At 37.4% G+C, this 22,568-nt stretch overlaps 2 protein-coding genes across 2 annotated transcripts; one reads left to right on the top strand and one right to left on the bottom strand.

The window, feature by feature from the left end:
• Window positions 1-12,992: 12,992 nt before the first annotated feature.
• LOC131007162 (squamosa promoter-binding-like protein 1) lies at window positions 12,993-18,638 on the top strand. The gene is made up of 10 exons (XM_057934322.1): window positions 12,993-13,896; window positions 14,460-14,641; window positions 14,779-15,347; window positions 15,881-15,955; window positions 16,097-16,204; window positions 16,312-16,432; window positions 16,548-16,689; window positions 16,840-16,975; window positions 17,289-17,912; window positions 17,996-18,638. Exons 1-10 carry the CDS (start codon window positions 13,364-13,366, stop codon window positions 18,419-18,421), a joined length of 2,916 nt encoding a protein of 971 aa, XP_057790305.1. The 5' UTR covers window positions 12,993-13,363; the 3' UTR covers window positions 18,422-18,638.
• Window positions 18,639-18,775: 137 nt separating this feature from the next.
• On the bottom strand, window positions 18,776-20,067 carry LOC131007166 (S-adenosylmethionine synthase 2). The gene has a single exon (XM_057934331.1). It carries the CDS (start codon window positions 20,065-20,067, stop codon window positions 18,895-18,897), a length of 1,173 nt encoding a protein of 390 aa, XP_057790314.1. The 3' UTR covers window positions 18,776-18,894.
• Between the last annotated feature and the right edge of the window lie 2,501 nt (window positions 20,068-22,568).

Below are 22,568 nucleotides of genomic sequence, written 5' to 3'. Positions count from 1 at the left end.
GGGGCTGCTGCACACGACGCCGTGGCGTGCGGGTCGGGCGAGAAAAGGGAAGGCAGCCGGTAGGGGCTGTGCGTGCCCGGGGCCGCGCCTGCGCGCCCAGCGGGCGACGCACTGCCGCTGCTGCTGCTCGCGTCGGGGCCTGCCGCTGCCGCTGTTGTGCTGTTGTCGCTGGTGCGCTGCTGCTGCTGTGCACCGGATGCCGCGCCAAGGCGGCTGCTGCTGCTGCTGCACGCCGAGGAGGCCGAGCCAGCGTCGGGCTGCTGCGCGCGCCGGGCTGCTGCACCGCCGGGCGGCTGCTGCGCGACGGAGGGGGGGCTGCCAAGGGAGGCGGCGGCGCCTAGGGTTTCCAAACCCTAGGTGGCCGAGTTTTTTCAAACCCTAGGGGGCCCAAACCCTAGCTTTTCCAATGACGGGCCGGGTGAAGTGTTCGGGCCAAGTTTTTAAGTTTTTGGGCTTTCTTTTCTGTTTTAATTTAAATAGAATAGATGTTGGGATTCCACGAATGGGTCACGAAGAATTTTAATTCTTTATTTATGTTCTTTGCATGCCGTGGTGTTTATCCCTTATGCTCTTTACCTGCTTTTCTATGTCTTTGCTTGTTAATATGTGTTTATTAACTGCGCTTAGGCAAGCATGATAGTAGGTTCATCGTTTTCTTAAGCATGTTTTAGAATTCTGCGAGCATGTTTTACATGTTGCGTTCTAGATAAGCATGTTTAGGATTATGTGCTTGAGCATGAACAAACCTTTTGATAGAAAAATGACTAAGCAGTTTTAATAATTTTTAAACAATTGAAAATTATTTTATAGACCTCCACATGCGGTCTCTAGACAAAGTGATTAGCAATGTGAGTAAACGTCCACACAGCGTGGCTTACTTCATATTTGTTCTTCATAAGTTTGTCAGAAGAGGTTTCTATTAAAAATATTTAAATCCATTAAAGTAAGTGGGAGTTATGCAGTAAACGTCCACACAGCGTGGCCTACTTGTATGATTTTCACAAGTACTTTGGAGAATGGAATTTAAATAAGATAACCAAGAAAATTAAATTGAAAGCGACATGGTCCTAGTGAGTATGTCAATTTCGAGAATTTAATTTTTAAGGTTAAATTGTGGTCAATGCTTAGATATCATATCAAGTACAATGTACAACTCCCCGAGGAGTCCCTTCTTGATGATGATATGGTCTAGTTAAGGTGCCAACTATTAATTTCCTTTGTCAAAAGGTTAAGTTGACATGGATGGAAATTAAATTACTAGGTGAATAGTATGGTTGAGGAGTTCGTGTGTAAACGTTCACACAGCGTGGCTTGCATATGGGATTCTTTGAGCGGTTGGAGGTTTCATTAATATTGTTTTATTAAAAGGTTACAATATTATTGTTACGAATTATGTGCTTCATGTTCTTACATGTTTAATTGTTTACTTTCAGATATGTCTATGTCTCCAATCATCTCTATTCTTGCAAACAATCCTCTCATCGGTCCTAACTATACTGAATTGAAACGCCACATAATGTATATTCTTGACGCTGAGGAGCACAATTTTGTGCTTACCACTCCACGTCCTGCTGCCCTAACTGACGCGTCAACCGATGCGGAACGTGAGGCGCATAAAAAGTGGCACAAGTCTAATAATATGGCCAAGTGCTATATTATGATGACTATGTCACAAACTTTGCAACTCCAGCATCAGGTTATGGTTGATGCGGCTGGCATCATGCTGAACCTCTCTGAGGTTTATGGGGAGTCCGAGAGATCTGCTCGCTTTAACATGATGAGAGAAATCTTAGCATGTAAGATGAGCGAGGGCAGTTCTGTGCACGAGCATGTCATGAACATGATAAATCTGTTTGACAGGCTCGACTTGCTCGGAGGAGGTATCGAAGGCGAAGCCAAGATCGATATCATCCTGAACACTCTCCCCAAATCCTTTGAGAACTTCCGTCTCAATGTCGTTATGAGAAAGGTCAACTATACTCTTAATGAGTTGTTGAATGCTCTAGTTACGGCAGAGGGAGTCTTGGGCAATAGGAAAGAAGTGCTTGTCGCTGCCAAGGAACCTGCTTCTTCGTCGAAAGATGGGAAAAAGAAGCGCAAAGGTCCAAAGGGCAAAGGTGGCAAGAAAACTAGTGGGAGTGGTAAGGCAGTTGGCCCTACTAGCGGTGTAAAGAAGTCAAGTGGAAAGGGAAAGTGCTTCAAGTGCGGCAAAACTAGGCACTGGAAGAAAGATTATCCGGTGCTCAAGGCAAAAGTACAAGGTACGTCAAAAGTTCTAGTAACTGAAACATGTTTAGCTTCGTTTTCTACTCATTCATGGGTAGTGGATACGGGGGCAACTGACCATGTTTGTTACACCTTGCAGGGCTTCAAGCCGACAAGGAGTCTGGAAAGTGACGAGATCACCATCTCCATGAGCAATGCGTCGAAGGTCGCAGCTGTTGCTATTGGAGATTTATCTTTATGTTTTGGTGATGACATTTTAGTTTTGAGAGATATTTTATATGTGCCGGATTTTCGGCGGATCATAATTTCTGTTTCAAAGTTGTTTTTGGATGGATATTCTGTTACTTTTGATAGAGGTGTCTCTATCATGAAAAATAACATGACTATTTGTTCTGGAATTTTGAATAACTCTCTCTATACTATTAAGAATTCTGTCCATGTTGCATCTACATCACAAATCTGTCCTAATCCAAATAAGAGGAAATATTATTCTCATGAACAATATACATATGCGTAGCACCTAAGGTTAGGCCACATCAATCTAAATAGGATCCAAAGGCTCGTGTCAAATGGAATCTTGAAAGACTTTCAAGCTGTTCCATTTAGAACCTGCGAATCCTGTATAGAAGGAAAGATGACGGCAAGGCCTTTTAAGGCCAAGGGGAATAGGGTCTCACATGTGTTAGAATTGATTCACTCTGACTTGTGTGGACCGATGTCCACAAAAGCTCGTGGAGGGTATGAGTATTTTGTCACTTACATTGACGATTACTCAAGATTTGGGTATATTTACCTACTTCAACGCAAGTCTGAATGCTTTGAGAAATTCAAAGAATTCAAGGCAGAAGTGGAGAAGAGAACGGGTAAACCTATCAAGTCATTGCGGTCTGATCGCGGTGGCGAATACCTCGGAAATGAATTTTTGCAATACTTGTCAGATTTTGGGATTACATCCCAATTGACTGCACCGGGTACCCCCCAACAGAACGGTGTAGCAGAGAGAAGAAACAGAACTCTTTTGAAAATGGTACAATCAATGATGAGTTATGCATCATTGCCTATTTCGTTCTGGGGATATGCCTTGGAAACAGCGGTTTACTTGCTAAATCTAGTACCTTTCAAATCGGTTCCTAAAACTCCTATCGAGTTATGGTCAGGGCGCCAGCCCAGCTTAAGCCATATAAAGATATGGGGTTGTCCTGCATACGTGCTAGACAAGGAAGCGAAGAAATTGGAACCTAGATGTGAAGTAATGTTGTTTGTAGGGTATCCTAAGGGAACGAAATGTGGTTATTTCTATAATCCTAAGGATCATAAAGTGGTTGTTAGCACCAACGCACGATTCTTGGAACAGGATTATATAGATAAACACAAGTCTAAGTCCGAGATTGTCCTTCAAGAAATCGAAGGCAATGGACAGGTGATTCCATCACCCCAGCCAAGTGTGCAAGTGAATGCACCACAGGATACTGCACAAACCATTGTCACAGCTGTACCACCACCGCTTCGTCGTAGTGGGAGGGTTGTAATTCAACCCGATCGATTTATGTTCTTGGAAGAGTTTTCGGATCTTCTTCCTGTTGATGAACAAAAGGATGTCGACCCTGATAACTTTAGACAAGCGATGAAAGATCTAGATGCAGATTCTTGGTACGACGCCATGGTTTCTGAAATAGAATCCATGACTGCTATGGATGTATACGAGAAAACTGAACTACCTGATGGCTTTTTAGCTATAGGTAGTAGGTGGGTATACAAGAGAAAATGAGATTCGGATGGCGAAGTTGCAGCTTTTAAAGTTAAACTGGTGGCGAAAGGTTATACCCAGGAACAGGGTATAGATTATGATGAAACCTTTTCGCCGGTTGCCATGCTCAAGTCTATCCGAATACTCCTTGCCATAACAGCCCACATGAACCTTGAGGTTTGGCAAATGGATGTCAAAATCGCTTTCTTAAATGGTTTCCTTGAAGAAGGAAGGGACATCTATATGCAGCAACCCGAAGGGTTTGTGAAAAAGGGAGAAGAGCATCTTGTTTGGAAGCTGAAGAAGTCCATTTATGGACTTAAGCAAGCTTCGAGGTCATGGAACAAGCGTTTTGACGAGGTCATTAAATCCTATGGATTTACTCGTTGTGAAAACGAAAGTTGCGTGTACCGTTTAGATGCCAATGGCGATGTGGTTTTCCTTGCACTTTATGTAGATGATATCCTCCTCATTGGCAACAATGTTGAGCTATTATCAGACATAAAGAAGTGGTTATCCGAACAGTTTCAAATGAAGGACTTAGGAGATGCAGCGTACATCCTGGGGATCAAGGTTGTTCGTGATCGCCAGAAAAGGATGTTGAGCTTATCTCAAGCGTCCTACATTGATACTGTGATTGCTCGTTTTAGCATGCAAACTGCCAAGAAAGGCTTGCTACCTTTCAGACATGGCATTCCTCTGTCTAAGTACATGTGTCCTAAGACGCCTAGTGAGGTTGAGGAAATGAGGAAGGTACCATATGCTTCCGCTGTAGGTAGCCTCATGTATGCAATGCTTTGCACGAGACCTGATATTTGCTATGTCGTTGGCATGGTTGCAAGATATCAGTCAAACCCTGGACCAGGACACTGGACCGCGGTAAAGCATATTCTCAAGTACCTTAAAAGGACTCGAGATTATAGGCTAGTTTACCAATCAGACAGTCTAACTCCTTTGGGTTATACCGATTCGGATTTCCAGGCTGACCGGGATGAGAAGAGATCTACCTCTGGATATGTGTTTACCTTGGAATGTGGAGCCGTATCATGGCGGAGTGCAAAGCAAAAATGCATTGCAGACTCCACTATGGAAGCCGAGTATGTAGCTGCTTCTGAAGCTGCTAAAGAGGCTGTATGGTTCCGGAACTACCTCTTGGATCTAGGAATGGTGCCTAATTTGCCTAAGAGTATCATAATTTATTGTGATAACTCGGGTGCAGTGGCAAATTCTAAGGAACCAAGGAGCCACAAGGCGACCAAACACATAGAGAGAAAGTACCACATCATACGAGAAATCGTAAGCAGAGAAGATGTGCTAGTGGAGAAGATTGATACATTGGAGAACTTAGTTGACCCTTTCACGAAAAGCTTGCCGTAAAAAGCCTATGAGAAGCATGCTCGAGGAATGGGATTGCGGTTGATGCCACCCACTTAGAGAAAACTTTCAGTATAAGTGGGAGAAGAAGTGAAGTGATTGTGTAATAGCTAGTATTTAGACGCATTGTATACTAAAAGTTTTGCTTTAGTATAAGTGGGAGATTGTTGGATTTGTATACTGAAAGCAAGAACATTTTATGCTTGTATACAATGATTCATGTGTTCACTGTTTTAATCTTCTATCTGTTTGTGTTCATGATTGCATATGTATGTTCTCTATCTCTAATATAAGTAGATTATATGGTGTGTTGTAGATCACAGAAGACCATATAATTGGATTAACCTTAAGAGATATAATATAATCACAGCCGAGATGACTTTAGGACGAGTCATCGTTTTAGGCTGTGGTATAGATGGAAGTAGTTTGTCTTGACTACTTATCTATACTGGTACGTCATAACGTATTGATAGGACCACAGTGAGATGTATTCTTCTATCTGACTTAAGTGAAGAATCAAGATCTCGGTGACTTAATAGAATCTTAATACTAATAAGATTTCGAATATATATGTTAATTCGTGTATCACTTTGATTTACTATGAGTGAGAGTTATATAGTAACTTGAGTACTCTGTATCTTGGGTGATAGCGGTTAATATATGATATTTGATTATCTGTATTAGTACTCGTATCCGATAGAGGATAATGACATCCCCTTAAGGAGCTCAATGATGTTTATTGCGTTAAACCCTGCAGGTTGATTAAGTTCAGGCGCAATAATAAGTTTTGAGTGGTACTGCTTAAGGATTACAAAGAGATTAATTAATTAAATCTGTCAGAGCTCTAATTAATTAATGGATGTCGGATATTTTAAATACGAGAATTTAATAAGTCTAAATACAAGCCCCGACTCATCACCGGCAATAAAGGGGTAAGTCAATATTGGTTCTCTAGTGGAATGAACTAATATTTATAAATTAATTATGGTCTGGGCTGACCATAGATAATTAATTTACTTGAGGCCCATCTTTATTCCTTGTATTTGGTCCCTGGACTGGCCCAAAGTCTCCTAGCCCAAGAAGGGCTAGAAATCGCCCCACACCCATAACCTGCGCCCCTCTCTGTATTTTCTTATTTAAATACAGCTGTCAGCTCTCAGGAAAGACACACTGATAAAATTAGGTTTCTTGAGAGAGCTGTGAGGCGCAGGAACGTGTGGGAGTTTTCTAGCTTAGGACTTTCATAGTTCGTTGTCCATCCAACGGTAAAAGCTGAGCGGGATACAGTTCAGAAGATCAGAACTGGAGTCATTCGATTCGATCATCGACAGCCTCTGCATACACTTTTCAAGTAAGTATTCCTAAACACCTATGTGCTGCTGTTAAATTCATAGGAGCATGTTAGGGATTAATCGTTGTATGATGAATTAATAATAATCCAAGAAACGATCATCGGGCATTAGAGTATTAATTCAGTTTAATATTCCTTCAAGTGGCTCCTCTGATGCTCCCCGGGTGAAACGCTCATTCCTCTGCTTTGCATACATTACTCCTCATCAGTACGCATTACTTTAGAGACAATTTTATCCAAAATACTAAAATTTGGCTAAAAGTTTTACAAATCAAGTTTGAGACTATTTTTTTATTTTCACTATCTATAATGGTTGTTACAAATTTAACCTCTTACTAAAAGGGTTACTCTCTTCGTCCCATAAAAATATGAATAGTTTTTTTCTTTTTCGTTCGTCCCATAAAAACATGTATATTCCATTTATAGTAATAATTCTCTAACTAAACATCACAATTAATATGAGACTATTTCTCCACTTACACTATACTTTACAGGATTTCTTAAAACTTGTGACATATGCTATGCATATTTGATGCAGGTAGAAGCGTGAAATATATTTGATACTGATAATATACGAACTCCGTTGATAACCATCGTATACCGGAATACGTACAATAAGGGTTAATCCGTTGATTCACTCATGAATACAGGAAGAACACCACGAGAAGGGAACAATCCCACCCTCTACATTTTAACTCTCAATTCGACTCCCTTAAAACATAAATAAAACTCCTATTTATAATAAAACCCTAAACATCTAAAAGGAAACAAACTAACTTGACCAACAAGACAAATCAATAATTAAAGATATAATATATGATATGATTCTATCTTCATCATTCTCTCCATCCTTGAAACGATTCGTCCTCGAATCGGAAACGTCCTTGATGATGTTCGGCATAGGGTCGATCATATTGACCGTGTAGGAAGTCAAAGATCTCTCGATTCTGTGCACGTAATTCCTTGAATTGTTGAGACAGAAGGTCGTCGTCACGATGGAGATAATCTTGAACATTCTGAACGGTTGATTGACGGGGAGACATCGCGTAGGAGCGTAGCAAGGCTCTGGATACCAACTGATGCAGGTAGAAGCGTGAAATATATTTGATACTGATAATATACGAACTCCGTTGATAACCATCGTATACCGGAATACGTACAATAAGGGTTAATCCGTTGATTCACTCATGAATACCGGAAGAACACCACGAGAAGGGAACAATCCCACCCTCTACATTTTAACTCTCAATTCGACTCCCTTAAAACATAAATAAAACTCCTATTTATAATAAAACCCTAAACATCTAAAAGGAAACAAACTGATGCAGGTAGAAGCGTGAAATATATTTGATACTGATAAATATACGAATTCCGTTGATAACCATTGTATATCGGAATACGTACAATAAGGGTTAATCCGTTGATTCACTCATGAATACCGGAAGAACACCGCGAGAAGGGAACAATCCCACCCTCTACATTTTAACTCTCAATTCGACTCCCCTAAAACATAAATAAAACTCCTATTTATAATAAAACCTTAAACATCTAAAAGGAAACAAACTAACTTGACCAACAAGACAAATCAATAATTAAAGATATAATATATGATATGATTCTATCTTCATCAAAAACCCTAAACATCTAAAAGGAAACAAACTAACTTGACCAACAAGACAAATCAATAATTAAAGATATAATATATGATATGATTCTATCTTCATCAATATTTTTATATGACGAAGAGAGTATTATATTTAAATACATGAATTTTTACTTAATTTTAATTTTGCACATAAGTTAAAAAAATATGTCTTGAAATACACGTTTTTAATTATTTTATTTTTTCACACAATTGTCAATAACTTTCAATTAATTGTTCTTATTAAAGTTTCAAATATATTGTGTTCGAGATTCAAATAAACACGAGATAAGTCTTGTAACTTACAAAAATAAGTATTAATGGATCCAATATTCGATTCCCTCACCCTAAGTGCAAAGAGGCCCGATTAAGCTTTACCTATAATTATAAATGCGTAAATATAAAAATATGGAAAGTTAAGTAGGTGTCTAAACAAACCAAGTCGCTCACGAACTATTCGGAGCTCGGCTCGAAAAAAAATCGTTCAAATTTATTTAAAGAAGTTCTATAAATAAACAAACCAAGCTTAAGCTTGGTAGTATTCGGCTCGTTAGCTCGTGAACACGTTCGTTAAGTTATTCAACTTGAAAAATATAAATTATTAGTAGCTACAACTTATATTTATCTACTAAAAATAATAATAATTGTATTAAATCTTTAATAGACTCTGTTTGTTATAAGAAATTAATTAATATATTTATTATTTTGAATAAAATAATCTATTTTCAAAATAAAATAATCAATATTTTAAACATAAATATAAATTTAGAAAGTTCGTTTAGGCTCGATTATGTTCGTGAGCCTCAAAATATTTAACAAATAAAATTCGAGATTCAATTCGATATTTAACAAACTAAATTTGAACACATCACTATTTGGTTCGGCTCGATTCGATTACACCCCAGAGCTACAAACATTTTGTTAAACTTTAACAATGTAATAGCTTCCCATGGCGCAATAATATTGAAATATAGAAATAGTAGGCGATGGGAATTTGGTTACACGTGAAATTGTGTTTCTTGGCCATGACGAGTTTTGGAGCGTTGCCTGTCGGTGATGATATATTATACTATATTTTTGGAGAATTGGTGGTGATATAAATTAGAGAGGGAGAGAGAGGGAAAATGTGGATAATGGGATGAGAGTGGGGAAGGAAGAAGTTAGTATTGGAGCATAGAATAGCGAATACAAAAAATGTAATGCCATGCAAATGCATAGTCCATAATAATTATAATGGCCCATCTTTGTCCCTTTTTACCCATGCTGTATTCTGTAAAATTAGAGTGAGATGCCTCATGCACGTCGTGGACCAATCACCTTTGACTCCTTGTTTACTAAGATATGCTTCACTTACTCATATCCCAATCCCCAACTTTACTCATTCATTTCGAATCTCCTATTTTTAATTTTTTCACAATTTCGGAATTCACTTTCACTCGTTTCTTTTTAAGACTCCGTTTACTTTGATCGTAATAAAAGGGGTTATTGCCAGAAAATACATATACTTTGTCAATTTTCTGGTTTATATCATGACCTTATAATTTGGTCAAAAATAAATCAATTTTCAATTTAATTGCAATTATAACATGACTTTATAGTTTGGCCAAAAAATACACAAAGTTTCAATTTATTCTCAATTATAGCATGACCTTGTAATTAATTTAGTATAATAATATCAAGTTTAATACATTAAATATTTTTAATTTTCTTTTCATCTCACAATATACTATATATAAATACATATATATTTGATAAATATACATCTATATGTAAATAATATATAATATTATTTACTTTTTAACATAGTTTCTATTATATACGTACATAATTTTTTTAATTGGTCCTAATATTTTATAATTTCACAATTTAAATAAATAAATACTTATTATATATATAATATATTAATAGAATATTAAAATCAAATTTATATATATATATATATATATATATATAAAACAAGATATTATATTTATGGCTTTAAAATACATACATATATATATATATACATATATATATTATGAAATAATTAATCATCTAAATTAATTTTTATAAAAATTAATCAATCAATTAAAAATATTTTATACATAAAAATTTAATATAAATACAATAAATATTAATACATCTATGATGAAAAATAATCTAAATAAGGTCATGTTATAATTGAGAATAAATTGAAATTTGGTGTATTTTCTGGTCAAACTATAAAGTCATGTTATAATTGCAATTAAATTGAAAATTGATGTATTTTCTGGCCAAATTATAAAGTCATGATATAAACCAGAAAATTGACAAAGTATATGTATTTTCTGGCAATAACCCCATAATAAAATGTCTCAAACAATAAAACAAAAAACAATACTAGAAAATATTTTCTTTTTTCTTTTTTTTATCACAGATTCATTAAAAATGTTAAAAAATATTTTCACACCTCTGTATTATTTAATATTAAAAAGAAAATAAGTAAAAATAGGCTTTTCGAGAAAATTGTTAGAGTCAATGTTGGATTGAATGTTGATAATATTCATATTGTCAACATTTCTCGGAACCAGTCAACATTCCAGAGTGTGTCTTGAAGTTGTACTTTGACTCTCCATTTATAATTGTATATATTTAATCTTTATCTTTTTTTAACGGTTTATTATTCTTTGGTATTAGTGGTTATAGGAACGTTCTGGAAGTGGGATGTGGAGGAAACTAATCACGACATGAAGGTCTATAAAAGTCTATAAAAGCAGCAAGAAGGCCTCATTCAACCTTAAATTTTGGAAGTGCAAAATTAGAGACCTAACATTCACTCACAACCATCTCGTCATTTTCCTGCTGCAAACGTGATATCGGTTCTTCAAGGATTGCTTTGACGAATGAGGTTTAGACAGCTAATCTGTAAAGTCTCTCTTTGCATTGACGGGAGGTCAAGGGCAAGACACTACAAAAAAACTTACCGGACACCGATAGAATTATCGACGAAAAATAATCACCGACGGAACAACGGCGAAATTCCGACGAAGATGTTTTTAAAAGTTTACCGACGAAATTATTAGCGACAGAAAATATTCTGTCGCTAAATATTATTTTTTATTTTTAGTTTGTTTTTTAATTATTTTTTAAATTTTACCGACCGGATAGCGACGGACAATAATTAATCCGTTATTAAATATTTTTTTTAGTCTTACCGATCGAATAGCGACGGAACATAATCCGTTGTTAAATATTATTTTTTATTATTTTTTATTTTTTTAATTTTTTAATTAATCCGTCGGTAAATATTAGTATTAATTTTTTGTTATTTTTATTTTATTTTTTTAAAATATATTTTTTATTTTTAATTAATATTCTATTTTATTCTTATTTTTAAATTATTGAGAATATTTTAAAATTTATTGTTATTTTCAACAATAATATTTTCTTTTTTTAATTAACGATAATATTTTTTTTTATTTTAAATTCGATCGTATATTTGCCGTCATTTTTTGTCGGCACCACAAGTCTTAGATATCATCTTGACATATTCTAAAGTTATGAATAAATGATATTGTATATTGAAATAGAGTTTAAATGAATTAATAAATAATAATTATATCAATAATACGCTTGTTCTGTATTGGTGACCACTCGAAAGAAACTTCAAGGTTAAGCGTGCTTGACTTAGAGCACAACTAAGATGGGTGACCCACTGAAAGTTCGTCTTAACGTATGCAATTGAGTTCAAAATACATTATAAATACCAAAATACTTGTGGGGAATAAAGCTAGATTGATAATATATGTATGTATATATTTAGCGACGGAATTTTTTTCCGTCGCTAATATCGACAGCTATTTTTGTCGCTGATTTCAGACGACACCGGCGTCGTCGCTTGCTCGCCTACGGATGATCCATCGTCCTTTCCGTCGGTATTTTGCGACGGAAAAAAATTTCGTCGGTAAATTTTTTACCGACCACTTTTATGGCGACACACGACGGCCGTCGGTGATCCGTCGGTATCTGACTTTACCGAAGAAATTTATGGATTTAGCGATGGAAAATTTCGTCGGTAATCAGCCAGATTCTTGTAGTGAGAATTGGAGTACAAGGCCATTGGAGCATAGCAGGTTGTTTGTTTGGGCTGTGTAACTTTAGTTATTTAGCTGTGTTTTCTTTCTATGTTGATTCGATATTTTAGTGCAGTGAGTAAATAAGTTGATTTATCTTAGGTAGCCAATCTGTAAAGATAGATCACCAAGAGATCCAAATCTGTACTTTGTATTATTGATGATCATAGTAATTTTAGTCTTGAAACACTCGCGGATTATATATAAAAAATTATTTTATGTGTTATTAATTTTCACTGTTTGTTGGTTTCAATGTCATTAATATTCTGTTGATAACATTTCTATCAACATTACCTTTCGATTTACACAATTTTTACTTTTTGATAATTTGGAATACTAAACTCTTTCAAAAATATTTCACTTTATCCAAAAGAAAAATCCCATCACAATAAATATGTAAAAATGATAAAAAAAAATAAGTGAAAATATAATCTCTTTTTTCTCCTAATTTTTCATAAAAGTTAATGCAGCCGTAGTAGTTTTTTTTTTTTGAGGAAGCAGCTTTAGCAGTTATTATACGCACAATTATGTAATTATTGAGTACGTATACGAGTAGTGATTGGCGCAAATAGATAAGTTAGCGGAGAGGGAGAGAGAGAGAAGATAAATCCCATAAACACAAAAACAAAAGAAAATACTCCACTTATAATTGTAAAGAAACAACAAACCAGCACTAAGCTTCTCTTTCTCTCTCTCTCTCTCTCTCTCTCTCTCTCTCTCCACATTCATTCCATTTCCATCCGCACCTTTCGCCACCGTCCCGCCACCCAACTTGTCTTTACTTTATTCTTCTCTTCCCTTCCCTTCCTCCCTCCGCCCTCACCTTACTCCCCCCCTCAAATTACTTTATCTGCTCCAATTATGAGCCTCATTTGGTAAAGCTACGGAGATTCCAACTTGTGATCTTCAATTTGGTCCACTAATTAGCTACCATGGCGGCCGGAATCGGAGGCCAAGCTCAGCTCTACTACGGAATGTCATCCGCAGCGGTAAGCAAGCGTAGCTTGGAGTGGGATCCCAGCGACTGGAGATGGGACGGCGATCTCTTCATTGCTACACCGCTCAATGGCGCCGCCTCTAATTATCAAGGCAAACAGCTTTTCCCCCTCGACACTCGAGCTTCCTCCAACACTTCTTCCTCCTATTCCGACGAATTGCAGCCAGATACTAGGGATTTGGAGAAGAAGAGGCGGGCTAATGCAGTCGATAACAATAACTTGGCCGATAATCTCACTCTCGACCTCGGTTTCGCCACCACCGGGAATGGGGAAGCAATTGCTGGGAAGAAGACTAAGCTGGCTGGGGCTTCATCTAATCGAGCTGTCTGTCAGGTTGAGGACTGCGGCGCCGATCTGAGTAAGGCTAAAGATTATCATAGACGGCATAAAGTTTGCCAGATGCATTCCAAGGCTAGCAAGGCTCTCGTGGGAAATCAAATGCAGCGTTTCTGCCAGCAGTGCAGCAGGTCTGTTCTCTTCTTGCTGCTAAATTTTTTGTAGATTTTGGACTCCTGACGAGCTTAGATGGGAATGATCTTAAAAGGGAACATTTCATTCTTGGCGTGCCAAATTTTGAGTTTGTTAAACTCTCAAGTTTGTATGATTGAGAAAATGAACTATGTTATAACCTTTCTGGCTAACTATAGAAAGCTAAAAACGTAATTGTGTTGCTTGAAGTTCCATGTGTGAGGTGGTAGTCTGTAAATGTCTATGTGATGTATATTATCTATAATGTACTATTGCCACTTTTCACTTGTATCAATTGTCCCATTACTCTGCTAACTCTGTTGTTTGTGCTGTATGATTAGTATTTCTGAGCACCTTATTGCTGAGATGTGTTTTTCCAGGGTTTTTCTCTTTTGGTTGTTGTTGTTGCCGTATCACTCTCAGAGTGCTGCACTGCAGTTTTGAAATTAAGTTAGTGGTCAGGGAAAGTAATAGAATCAATCGTGGTATTAACTTTTTCTTCAGTTACCGGTTTCATATATATCAGTTGATGAGATGCCTATTATGTAATGTGTGCTTTCAGGTTTCATGCACTTCTAGAGTTTGACGAGGGAAAGAGAAGTTGTCGTCGGCGCTTGGCTGGCCACAATAAGAGGAGGAGGAAAACACAAACTGACAATATGAGTAATAACAGTCCTGTTGATAACAACCAGACAAGCAATTACTTGTTGATGAGCATACTGAAGATTCTCTCCAGCATGCACTGTAAGCAACTTTTCTGTTTCAGAGAGGCTGCATTCGTTATACGATATGCAGAACTATTGTTGTTCAATATTTTGACCTTTTGGGCCCTGTGCCAAGTCTAAGATGATCAACTTCCTTCCCACTTCCACGATTTTCAGCTAATAGGTCGAACCACAGAGATGATCAGGATCTCCTGTCTCATCTTCTTCAAGGTCTTGCCAGTCAGGGATCCCTCCACTGGGAAAGAAATATATCTGCACATCTTCAAGAGTCTCCAGATTTGTTGAATAATTTGGCTTCAGTTGGAAACTCTGAATTAGTATCTATGTTGATCTCAAATGGTTCTCCAGGACAAATTTCTAGACAAGAGCATTGCATAGCACTTGGTGATGAAATGCCACAAAAAATTGGCAATTTACATTCCACGTCTCAGAGACCAGGCATTGTGCTACACACACAAGCTGGTTCTCAATATGCCCAAGGGCTGGAGACTTCTGGTGGAAGGAGTAAACTGAATAATTTTGATTTGAATGACATTTATGTTGATTCTGATGATGGAACGGATGACATGGAAAGATCAACCGCTCCACAGGGTCTAGGTGCTGTTTCTATTGGGTGCCCTTCATGGGTGCAGCAAGAATCTCATCAATCAAGTCCTCCTCAGACTAGTGGAAATTCGGATTCTGCATCTGCACAGTCACCATCCAGTTCCAGTGGGGAGGCTCAGGTATACTAAGCTCATCATTGAACTTATTGTAGTAGAAGTTGAACCCATTAAATGGACGCTAACATGCTACTAAAAATGGTTTCGTGGCTACATATTCGCCTGTCAAATGCTTAAGCAAAACACTGTAGTTATCTCTCCAAGAAGTGTAAAAAAAAAATGTTTAAAAAAAAATTCCATTTCTTGGAGAAGTTTTCCGTGTTTCCTTTGGAGATATATTAATTAATTCATCAAAATCTTTATAGGTGGACAAGTCAGGTTCTTTGTTGTCAGAGTTCAGACTCATGTATTCTGCTGTACCAACTCTAGCTGTTTTTTTTTTTTTTTTTTTCGTTTTGTGTTGTAGATTGCTGAAGCATCTAATGATTGTCTTTGTCTTTGAGTTTTGCTCTAATTGTATAGCCCATTCACTCCCAGAGTCCTATATAAGACTGCCTTTGATTGTTGAAATTGAAAAGCTGCAGAAAATCATTTTATATAACTTGTATCGAATTGTACATTTATATACTTTCTTCTTTTGACTTTTGTTATAACAGAGCCACACAGATCGCATTGTGTTCAAACTATTTGGAAAAGAACCCAGTGACTTTCCCATTGTTCTACGATCACAGGTAATTTAACTTCCACTTGTTTGTCACTCATACATCTTTATTACGGTCACAATTTGCATTTTATAAATGCTTTGCTAATTGCTTCCCATTCAGCCTCTTATCTTTCTCTGACAATTAGCTTTGTCAACATTGAATTTCCAGATTTTTGATTGGTTATCCCACAGTCCTTCTGATATAGAGAGCTACATCAGACCAGGTTGTGTCATTTTAACTATATATCTTCGCCTATCTGAGTCAGCATGGGAAGAGGTATGGTTTCTACTTGTATTAAAGAAACATGATTATGAAATCATTGAGATCATGTTTCGACAAAAATCTAATGCTTTCATTTTACTGTTCGTTTTCTTTCACGGTAGCTCTATTGTGACCTGAGCTCCAGTATAAGTAGGCTGCTGAATTTCTCTGATGATGTCAATTTTTGGAGTACTGGATGGATCTATGCGAGGGTGCAGAATCAGATGGCATTTGTCCACAATGGTTTTCTTCTGATTTTTTTTCCAATACCAGTATTTGCTATGTATCTTTGGATTGCAAACTCACCAGTTACATATTTATTGGAGGATATTTTATTTGGATCTATTTGGCAGTGCAGGTCAGGTAGTTGTTAATACATCTTTGCCGCTTGGGACTGATAGCTTTAGCTCAATTCTGAGCATCAAACCCATTGCTGTGGCATCATCTGGGAAAGCCCAATTCATCGTCAAAGGCGTCAACTTATCTCGACCTTCCTCTAGGTAATTGTTGGCAATTACAATGTGATAAGCCATTCTGGCTTTATCATACATGAGCTCCTTTGTCTACTATGGAAACACACTGTTCTCACCTGTGTAATGTTTTGCCAAACTATTAATTACAACAATGAATTGCTGTCCTCTCTTTGCTAGGTTACTCTGTGCACTGGAAGGAAACTATCTGGAAGCTAATAGTGAGTCAATGGAACATGTTGATTCCCTTGAGCATGTTCAGTGTCTCAAGTTTTCCTGTTCGATTCCCGCAGTTACTGGAAGAGGTTTTATAGAGGTTGGCTATTCTACTCATTGTAAAGTTATCCATCCCACTAGGACAAATATGCTGTTTCACATGTGGTGCATCACATATACCAGTAATATGACATGATTTGTCTTCTATGATGGCTGCTCGGTTAATGTATGTTTTTCCCATTGAGTTGACATTGATTGAAGCAATGTATTCCCAATTTCCCATATATTACAGATAAGTCAAGGTCTCAAGGAATACATACCTGAGTTTATTTACAATGTATACCTTTCATGCTATTACTAAAAAGAAATGCTAAATCCCCTTTTTCGTAACATAAATCATTCCTGACATTCAGGTTGAAGATCACGGACTTAGTAGCAGCTACTATCCCTTCATAATTGCTGAAGAAAATGTCTGTGCTGAGATTCGTATGCTAGAGAAAGAGATAGAATTGATAGAAGAAGATCGTTTACAGAGAGGAACGGGGAGAATTGCTGCAAGAAGCCAAGCCATGGAGTTTATACATGAAATGGGGTGGCTTCTCCATAAATATCAGTTGATGTCCCGGTCTGAAAATGAAGAGTCTAACTTGGACTTTTTCCCTTTTGAACGGTTCAAGTGTCTTGTGGAGTTCTCAATGGATCATGATTGGTGTTCTGTCGTAAATAAGCTCCTAGAGATCTTATTTTCTGGAACAGTGAGCAGCGGAGAGAAACCTTTCTTGAAGTTTGCTATGTCTGAAATGAGTCTGCTCCACCGAGCTGTGCGGAAAAATTCAAGACCTCTTGTGGGGATGCTGTTGAGATATGTCCCTGAAAAAATAGCAGATGCACTGAGTTCAGAATACGGATCCCTGGTTAGTGGTTATCTGTTTAGACCTGATGTTGCAGGACCTGGAGGTCTTACACCTCTTCATGTAGCAGCTGGTAGGGATGGATCTGAGGATATATTGGATGCTTTGACTGATGATCCCGGAAAGGTAATCTTCTTCTTTCATTTGCGTGTTATTAGACATAGAGTGCATATGAGGTTATTTGAATAAGATGTGTAATTCTTTTTCAGGTGGGAATCGATGCATGGAAAAGTGCCCTCGACAGCACAGGATTCACACCTGAGAATTATGCCCGACTGCGAGGACACTATTCTTATATTCACCTTGTTCAGAGAAAAATGAACAAGAAGGCACCCTCTGGGCATGTGGTTGTGGACATATCCGACACGCTTTCAGAGAGCAGCATCAACCAGAAAACCAACGCCGCCACCTTTGAGATTGCAGCAAGGTCGCAGACGAAACCATGTGGTGTCTGCGCCCAGAACCTCGCCTACAGAAGTGGCAGCCGGACTCTTCTGTACAGGCCTACGATGCTCTCCATGCTGGCCATAGCTGCTGTCTGTGTGTGCGTCGCCCTTCTTTTCAAGAGCTCTCCGCGGGTTCTGTTTGTGTTCCGGCCCTTCAGTTGGGAGATGTTGGAGTACGGTTCCAGCTAATATCATTACTAATTTCTTCTACTATGTATGTGTATGTGTATGTGTGTATTTATTTATAAACTGTAAAGCTGAGGCACCTGAGTAAAAGTAGCTCATTAGTTCAGATTTCACATTTTAATAGAAATGACAATAACTTAATCTTGTAATATCGAATTGTTTCACCAACTTTACTATATACAAAACCAGCCCTGCAATGTGCGCCGCTTGTTTCTTCAAATTGATTCGTCTATTTCTTGGCACTGTGGTAGCAGGCAAAAAGGGAGCAATCTTGTTGCTCGTCTAACTTCCCAACTTTCTTCATAATAAATATGTTTGTGAGCATGGAGAGAGAGAGAGAGAGTTGAGTAGGGGATCTCAAAATAAAGTTTTATGTTATTACAGATGATATAGGAATCAAACACGAAACAACAAAGCCACGCAGGGCAGCAAAAGTGATAATGATAAAGGAAAAAACAAAAACAAGCATAGATATCTCAAGCTTCCCATTTGAGGGGCTTGACAACCTCCCAAGTGAAGTCAGGATCATCCCTCCCAAAGTGGCCGTATGCAGCCGTCTTAAGGAATCTGCCATTGCCACCTCTCTTGAGATCCAGATTAATGGAGATCATTCCTGGCCTGAAGTCGAAATTCTCCTTCACAATCTGCAGGATCTCCTTGTCCGGGATCTTCCCTGTTCCGAAAGTGTCCACAAACACAGATAAAGGCTCCGGGACACCAATGGCGTAAGACACCTGCACGATGCACCTCCGTGCCAATCCACACGCCACAATGCTCTTAGCAGCCTGCCTCACAATGTACGCGCCACTCCGGTCCACCTTGGTCGGGTCCTTCCCGGAGAATGCACCACCACCGTGTGCGCCCCATCCCCCATATGTGTCGATGATGATCTTACGACCTGTCAGACCAGCATCACCATGAGGGCCACCGATAACAAACCGCCCAGACGGGTTCAGGTGGAAAATGGTCTTCTCATCAAGGTACTTCTCTGGGATAACAGGTTTGATCACATGCTCCTTGAGATCTGCAGCAATCTCATCATTGGTAACAGTTTCATCGTGCTGTGTGGATATCAGCACAGTGTGCACGCGCACAGGAACCATGGCACCGTTGTCGTTGTAATACTCAACCGTCACCTGAGTCTTTCCATCCGGCCTCAACCATGGGCAGGTGCCATTCTTACGAACCTCAGTAAGACGAGCACCAAGCTTGGTAGCCAGAACATGGCTCAGAGGCATCAATTCGGGCGTCTCATCCGTGGCGTAGCCAAACATATGACCTTGGTCACCAGCACCAATCTCCTCTGGTTGCTTGGTCAGATGACCGTGAACACCCTGCGCAATATCAGGGCTCTGCTGCTCAATGTTGACGAGGACCTTGCAGTTGTCAGCATCGAGACCTACATCGTCCGAAATAAATCCAATAGCACGGCATGTGTCACGGACAATCTTCTCGTAGTCAACATTAGCCTTGGTGGTGATCTCTCCAAAGACCATCACCATATTCGTCTTGGTGCATGTCTCACAGGCAACCTTGCTCTCGGGGTCATCAGCCAGGCAAGCGTCCAGCACTGCATCGGAGATCTGATCACACAGCTTGTCGGGGTGCCCCTCGTTCACAGACTCAGATGTAAACAGGAAGGTCTCCATATCGTTAAGCTACCAAAAAAACACACACATCAATTACTTCACAAAATTCTTTAGCCAAGAAAACAGAAACCCTAGTTAAACGCAACATCAGTGATCTAAACAAAACATCTTATGCTTAAATCATTTCACAGCTATAGAGTAATGAGATTCCAGAAACTTCGGATCTACACCTAAAGTCACATAACCATAGTGGGAACTAACTAAAGCAGCAACTAACAATCGAATACAAGGATTCCGATTCGGGCATATCTGCAACACTCAGTGGAAGAAGCATCAGCACTAGAGGCTAGACAACTTGAGCATAACAACATCAATCAAATCACAAAACTTATGCCCCAACCCAATTAATAAAATTAGCCAAGCCCATTGAACTTGAAGAAGAGAGTAATTAAAATTTTTAACTGAGCAACATTTTTCGTGCTTCAAAACAGCAAGTATCAACATCTTGGGGCGACAAGAAAATATGAATCATTTGAAACGTGTAAAGTAGAAGGAAAACAAGAGAAGCAGAAGGTTTGTGGAGGGTACCTCTTAGAAGGCGGAAGTGAGGAGTTTCAGATCTGAGCCTGCAGAGAGAGAGAGACAAAACGGCTCAAAGGATTGAATGGGTATTTATATGGAGTATCTTGTGACCGGACACCGCCTTAGCAGGTCTCCTCTCTTTCTTCAAATGGGATAACAAATCTTCAACTTATGTTTCTACCTCTTTCTAAATTTGGAGTGTTTCGTTTGTTGCTAGTGGGAATACTCACTTCTATTTTCTCCAAAGATTCCTATTATTTACCATAGTTTTACATAATCAAACTTATTTTAGTCTTTATTCTTTTTTTTATTTTCCATTATCAAATTTATTTCATTCTTATTCTCTCGATTAAAGATTTATTAAGCGAGTAAAATCTCGATTCTTTCTACTACAACTTAAATGAACTAAGCTTGTGTTTGTATAAGGATAAACATAATTTATGTTTCTAGTTTTTAGTATTTTAACAAAATATTTTTACTTAATTTCTTATTAGAAAATTTTAATTTATGTCTTGCCATTTAGAATTTGGTGACTCGCAAGGTTTTTAGGCGGATTATTGCAATTTAAGGTTTTTTTTTTTGTAATTTTATATTGAATAATACAAATTCTAGCAATATGACATATCATTTCATTGTCGAATTTTGTAAGATAAGACATAAATAAAAAATTTCAAAAATGAAATGTAAATTAAGAATATTTTTTTTAAAAATGCTCAAAATGGAGAATACAAACTGATTAATCGTTTATATAATTTCATTACAACTGTTCATATCAGTTCATTACGCACAACTCAAAATCTAATCATTTGAATATTTTAAGAACACAAAAATTTGGGTACAACCGAGTGTATCGTACAATTGAGATGATCTGCACCTTGACCCGCATTTTGATTCGAACCCGCATCCTGATCCAAATCATGTAAATGACACTATTCGATTATACAAATGACACTGCCTATCATTGACAATATTCAGTTATATAAATGATACCATAACATTTTAAAAATATTATAGTATTATTTTCAATCTTATAGTGTCATTTAAAATATTATAATGTCATTTACAATCTTATAATGTCAATTACAAGAAGTGCCACTTATTTTTCTGAACTGTGTCAATTATACACAATGTCATTTAAAATATTATAATTTCATTTATACGCAACGTCATTTTTATAATCGAATAGTGTCATTTATATAATTTGAGCCACGATACAGATTCGAATAAGAATATGAGTCAGGGTCTAAATGCAGATTAACTTAATTATACGATACACCCGATTATAACCAATATCATTTTTTAAGAATTGGAAAGCCCTCCATCCCAAATTGCAAACACAATCTTTTTGGACTCCTTAAAAGCATATTATAGAACTTTTGATGTTTTAATCTTAATCAACACCATGTAGAAACTTCTACAGTAAAGGAAGTAAACAGCTAGGACTGATTTATTCAGTTATTAAGAAAAGAATATTTTATTAGCAAAGATATTTTGAAGGAAATAATCGTTTTAAACAAGGTGTGTATAATAGAGGATCTACCAAAAATAATATTTCATTTTAAGTGAATAAGAATAAAAAATTAGAAAAATAAAAACAAATAGAACCTTCAAATGTACAGTCATCATTACAAAATGGGAAGTTTGAAATTTCTGTTGGATATACCAAGTCCACCATACTCACCAACCCCCAACAACAACGATCACAATAAATAAAATATTACTCCCTTATTCCAATTTTAATAGACTCATTTTTTTTAGATACAAAAATTAAAAATTTATTTTTTAGGAGGAAAGTGGTATGATTCCCACCAATTAAATATATATTTTTTATTTAAAATAAAAAATAAATCTACTCTAATAGAACGTCCCAAAAATAAAACGAGCCTGTTATGATAAAGAGGAAGAATATATCAAACCAACGAGTCAATTTTTTTTACGATAAATGAATACGATCGTATTATATAGCTAGATGCAGTTCC

This window comes from Salvia miltiorrhiza, chromosome 1 (assembly GCF_028751815.1).
Source record: "Salvia miltiorrhiza cultivar Shanhuang (shh) chromosome 1, IMPLAD_Smil_shh, whole genome shotgun sequence".
Classification (NCBI taxonomy): Eukaryota; Viridiplantae; Streptophyta; class Magnoliopsida; order Lamiales; family Lamiaceae; genus Salvia; species Salvia miltiorrhiza.
The sequence above is the reverse complement of the archived record's forward strand: the minus strand, read 5'-3'. Positions and strand labels throughout refer to the sequence as shown.

Excerpts from the sequence above, each read along its gene's own strand:
- LOC131007162 (XM_057934322.1), top strand. The coding sequence starts at position 13,364 with ATGGCGGCCGGAATCGGAGGCCAAGCTCAGCTCTACTACGGAATGTCA. Across the intron at positions 16,690-16,839 it reads TTATCTCGACCTTCCTCTAG|GTTACTCTGTGCACTGGAAG; the intron begins GTAATTGTTGGC and ends TCTCTTTGCTAG. Across the intron at positions 17,913-17,995 it reads TGACTGATGATCCCGGAAAG|GTGGGAATCGATGCATGGAA; the intron begins GTAATCTTCTTC and ends ATTCTTTTTCAG.
- LOC131007166 (XM_057934331.1), bottom strand. The coding sequence starts at position 20,067 with ATGGAGACCTTCCTGTTTACATCTGAGTCTGTGAACGAGGGGCACCCC.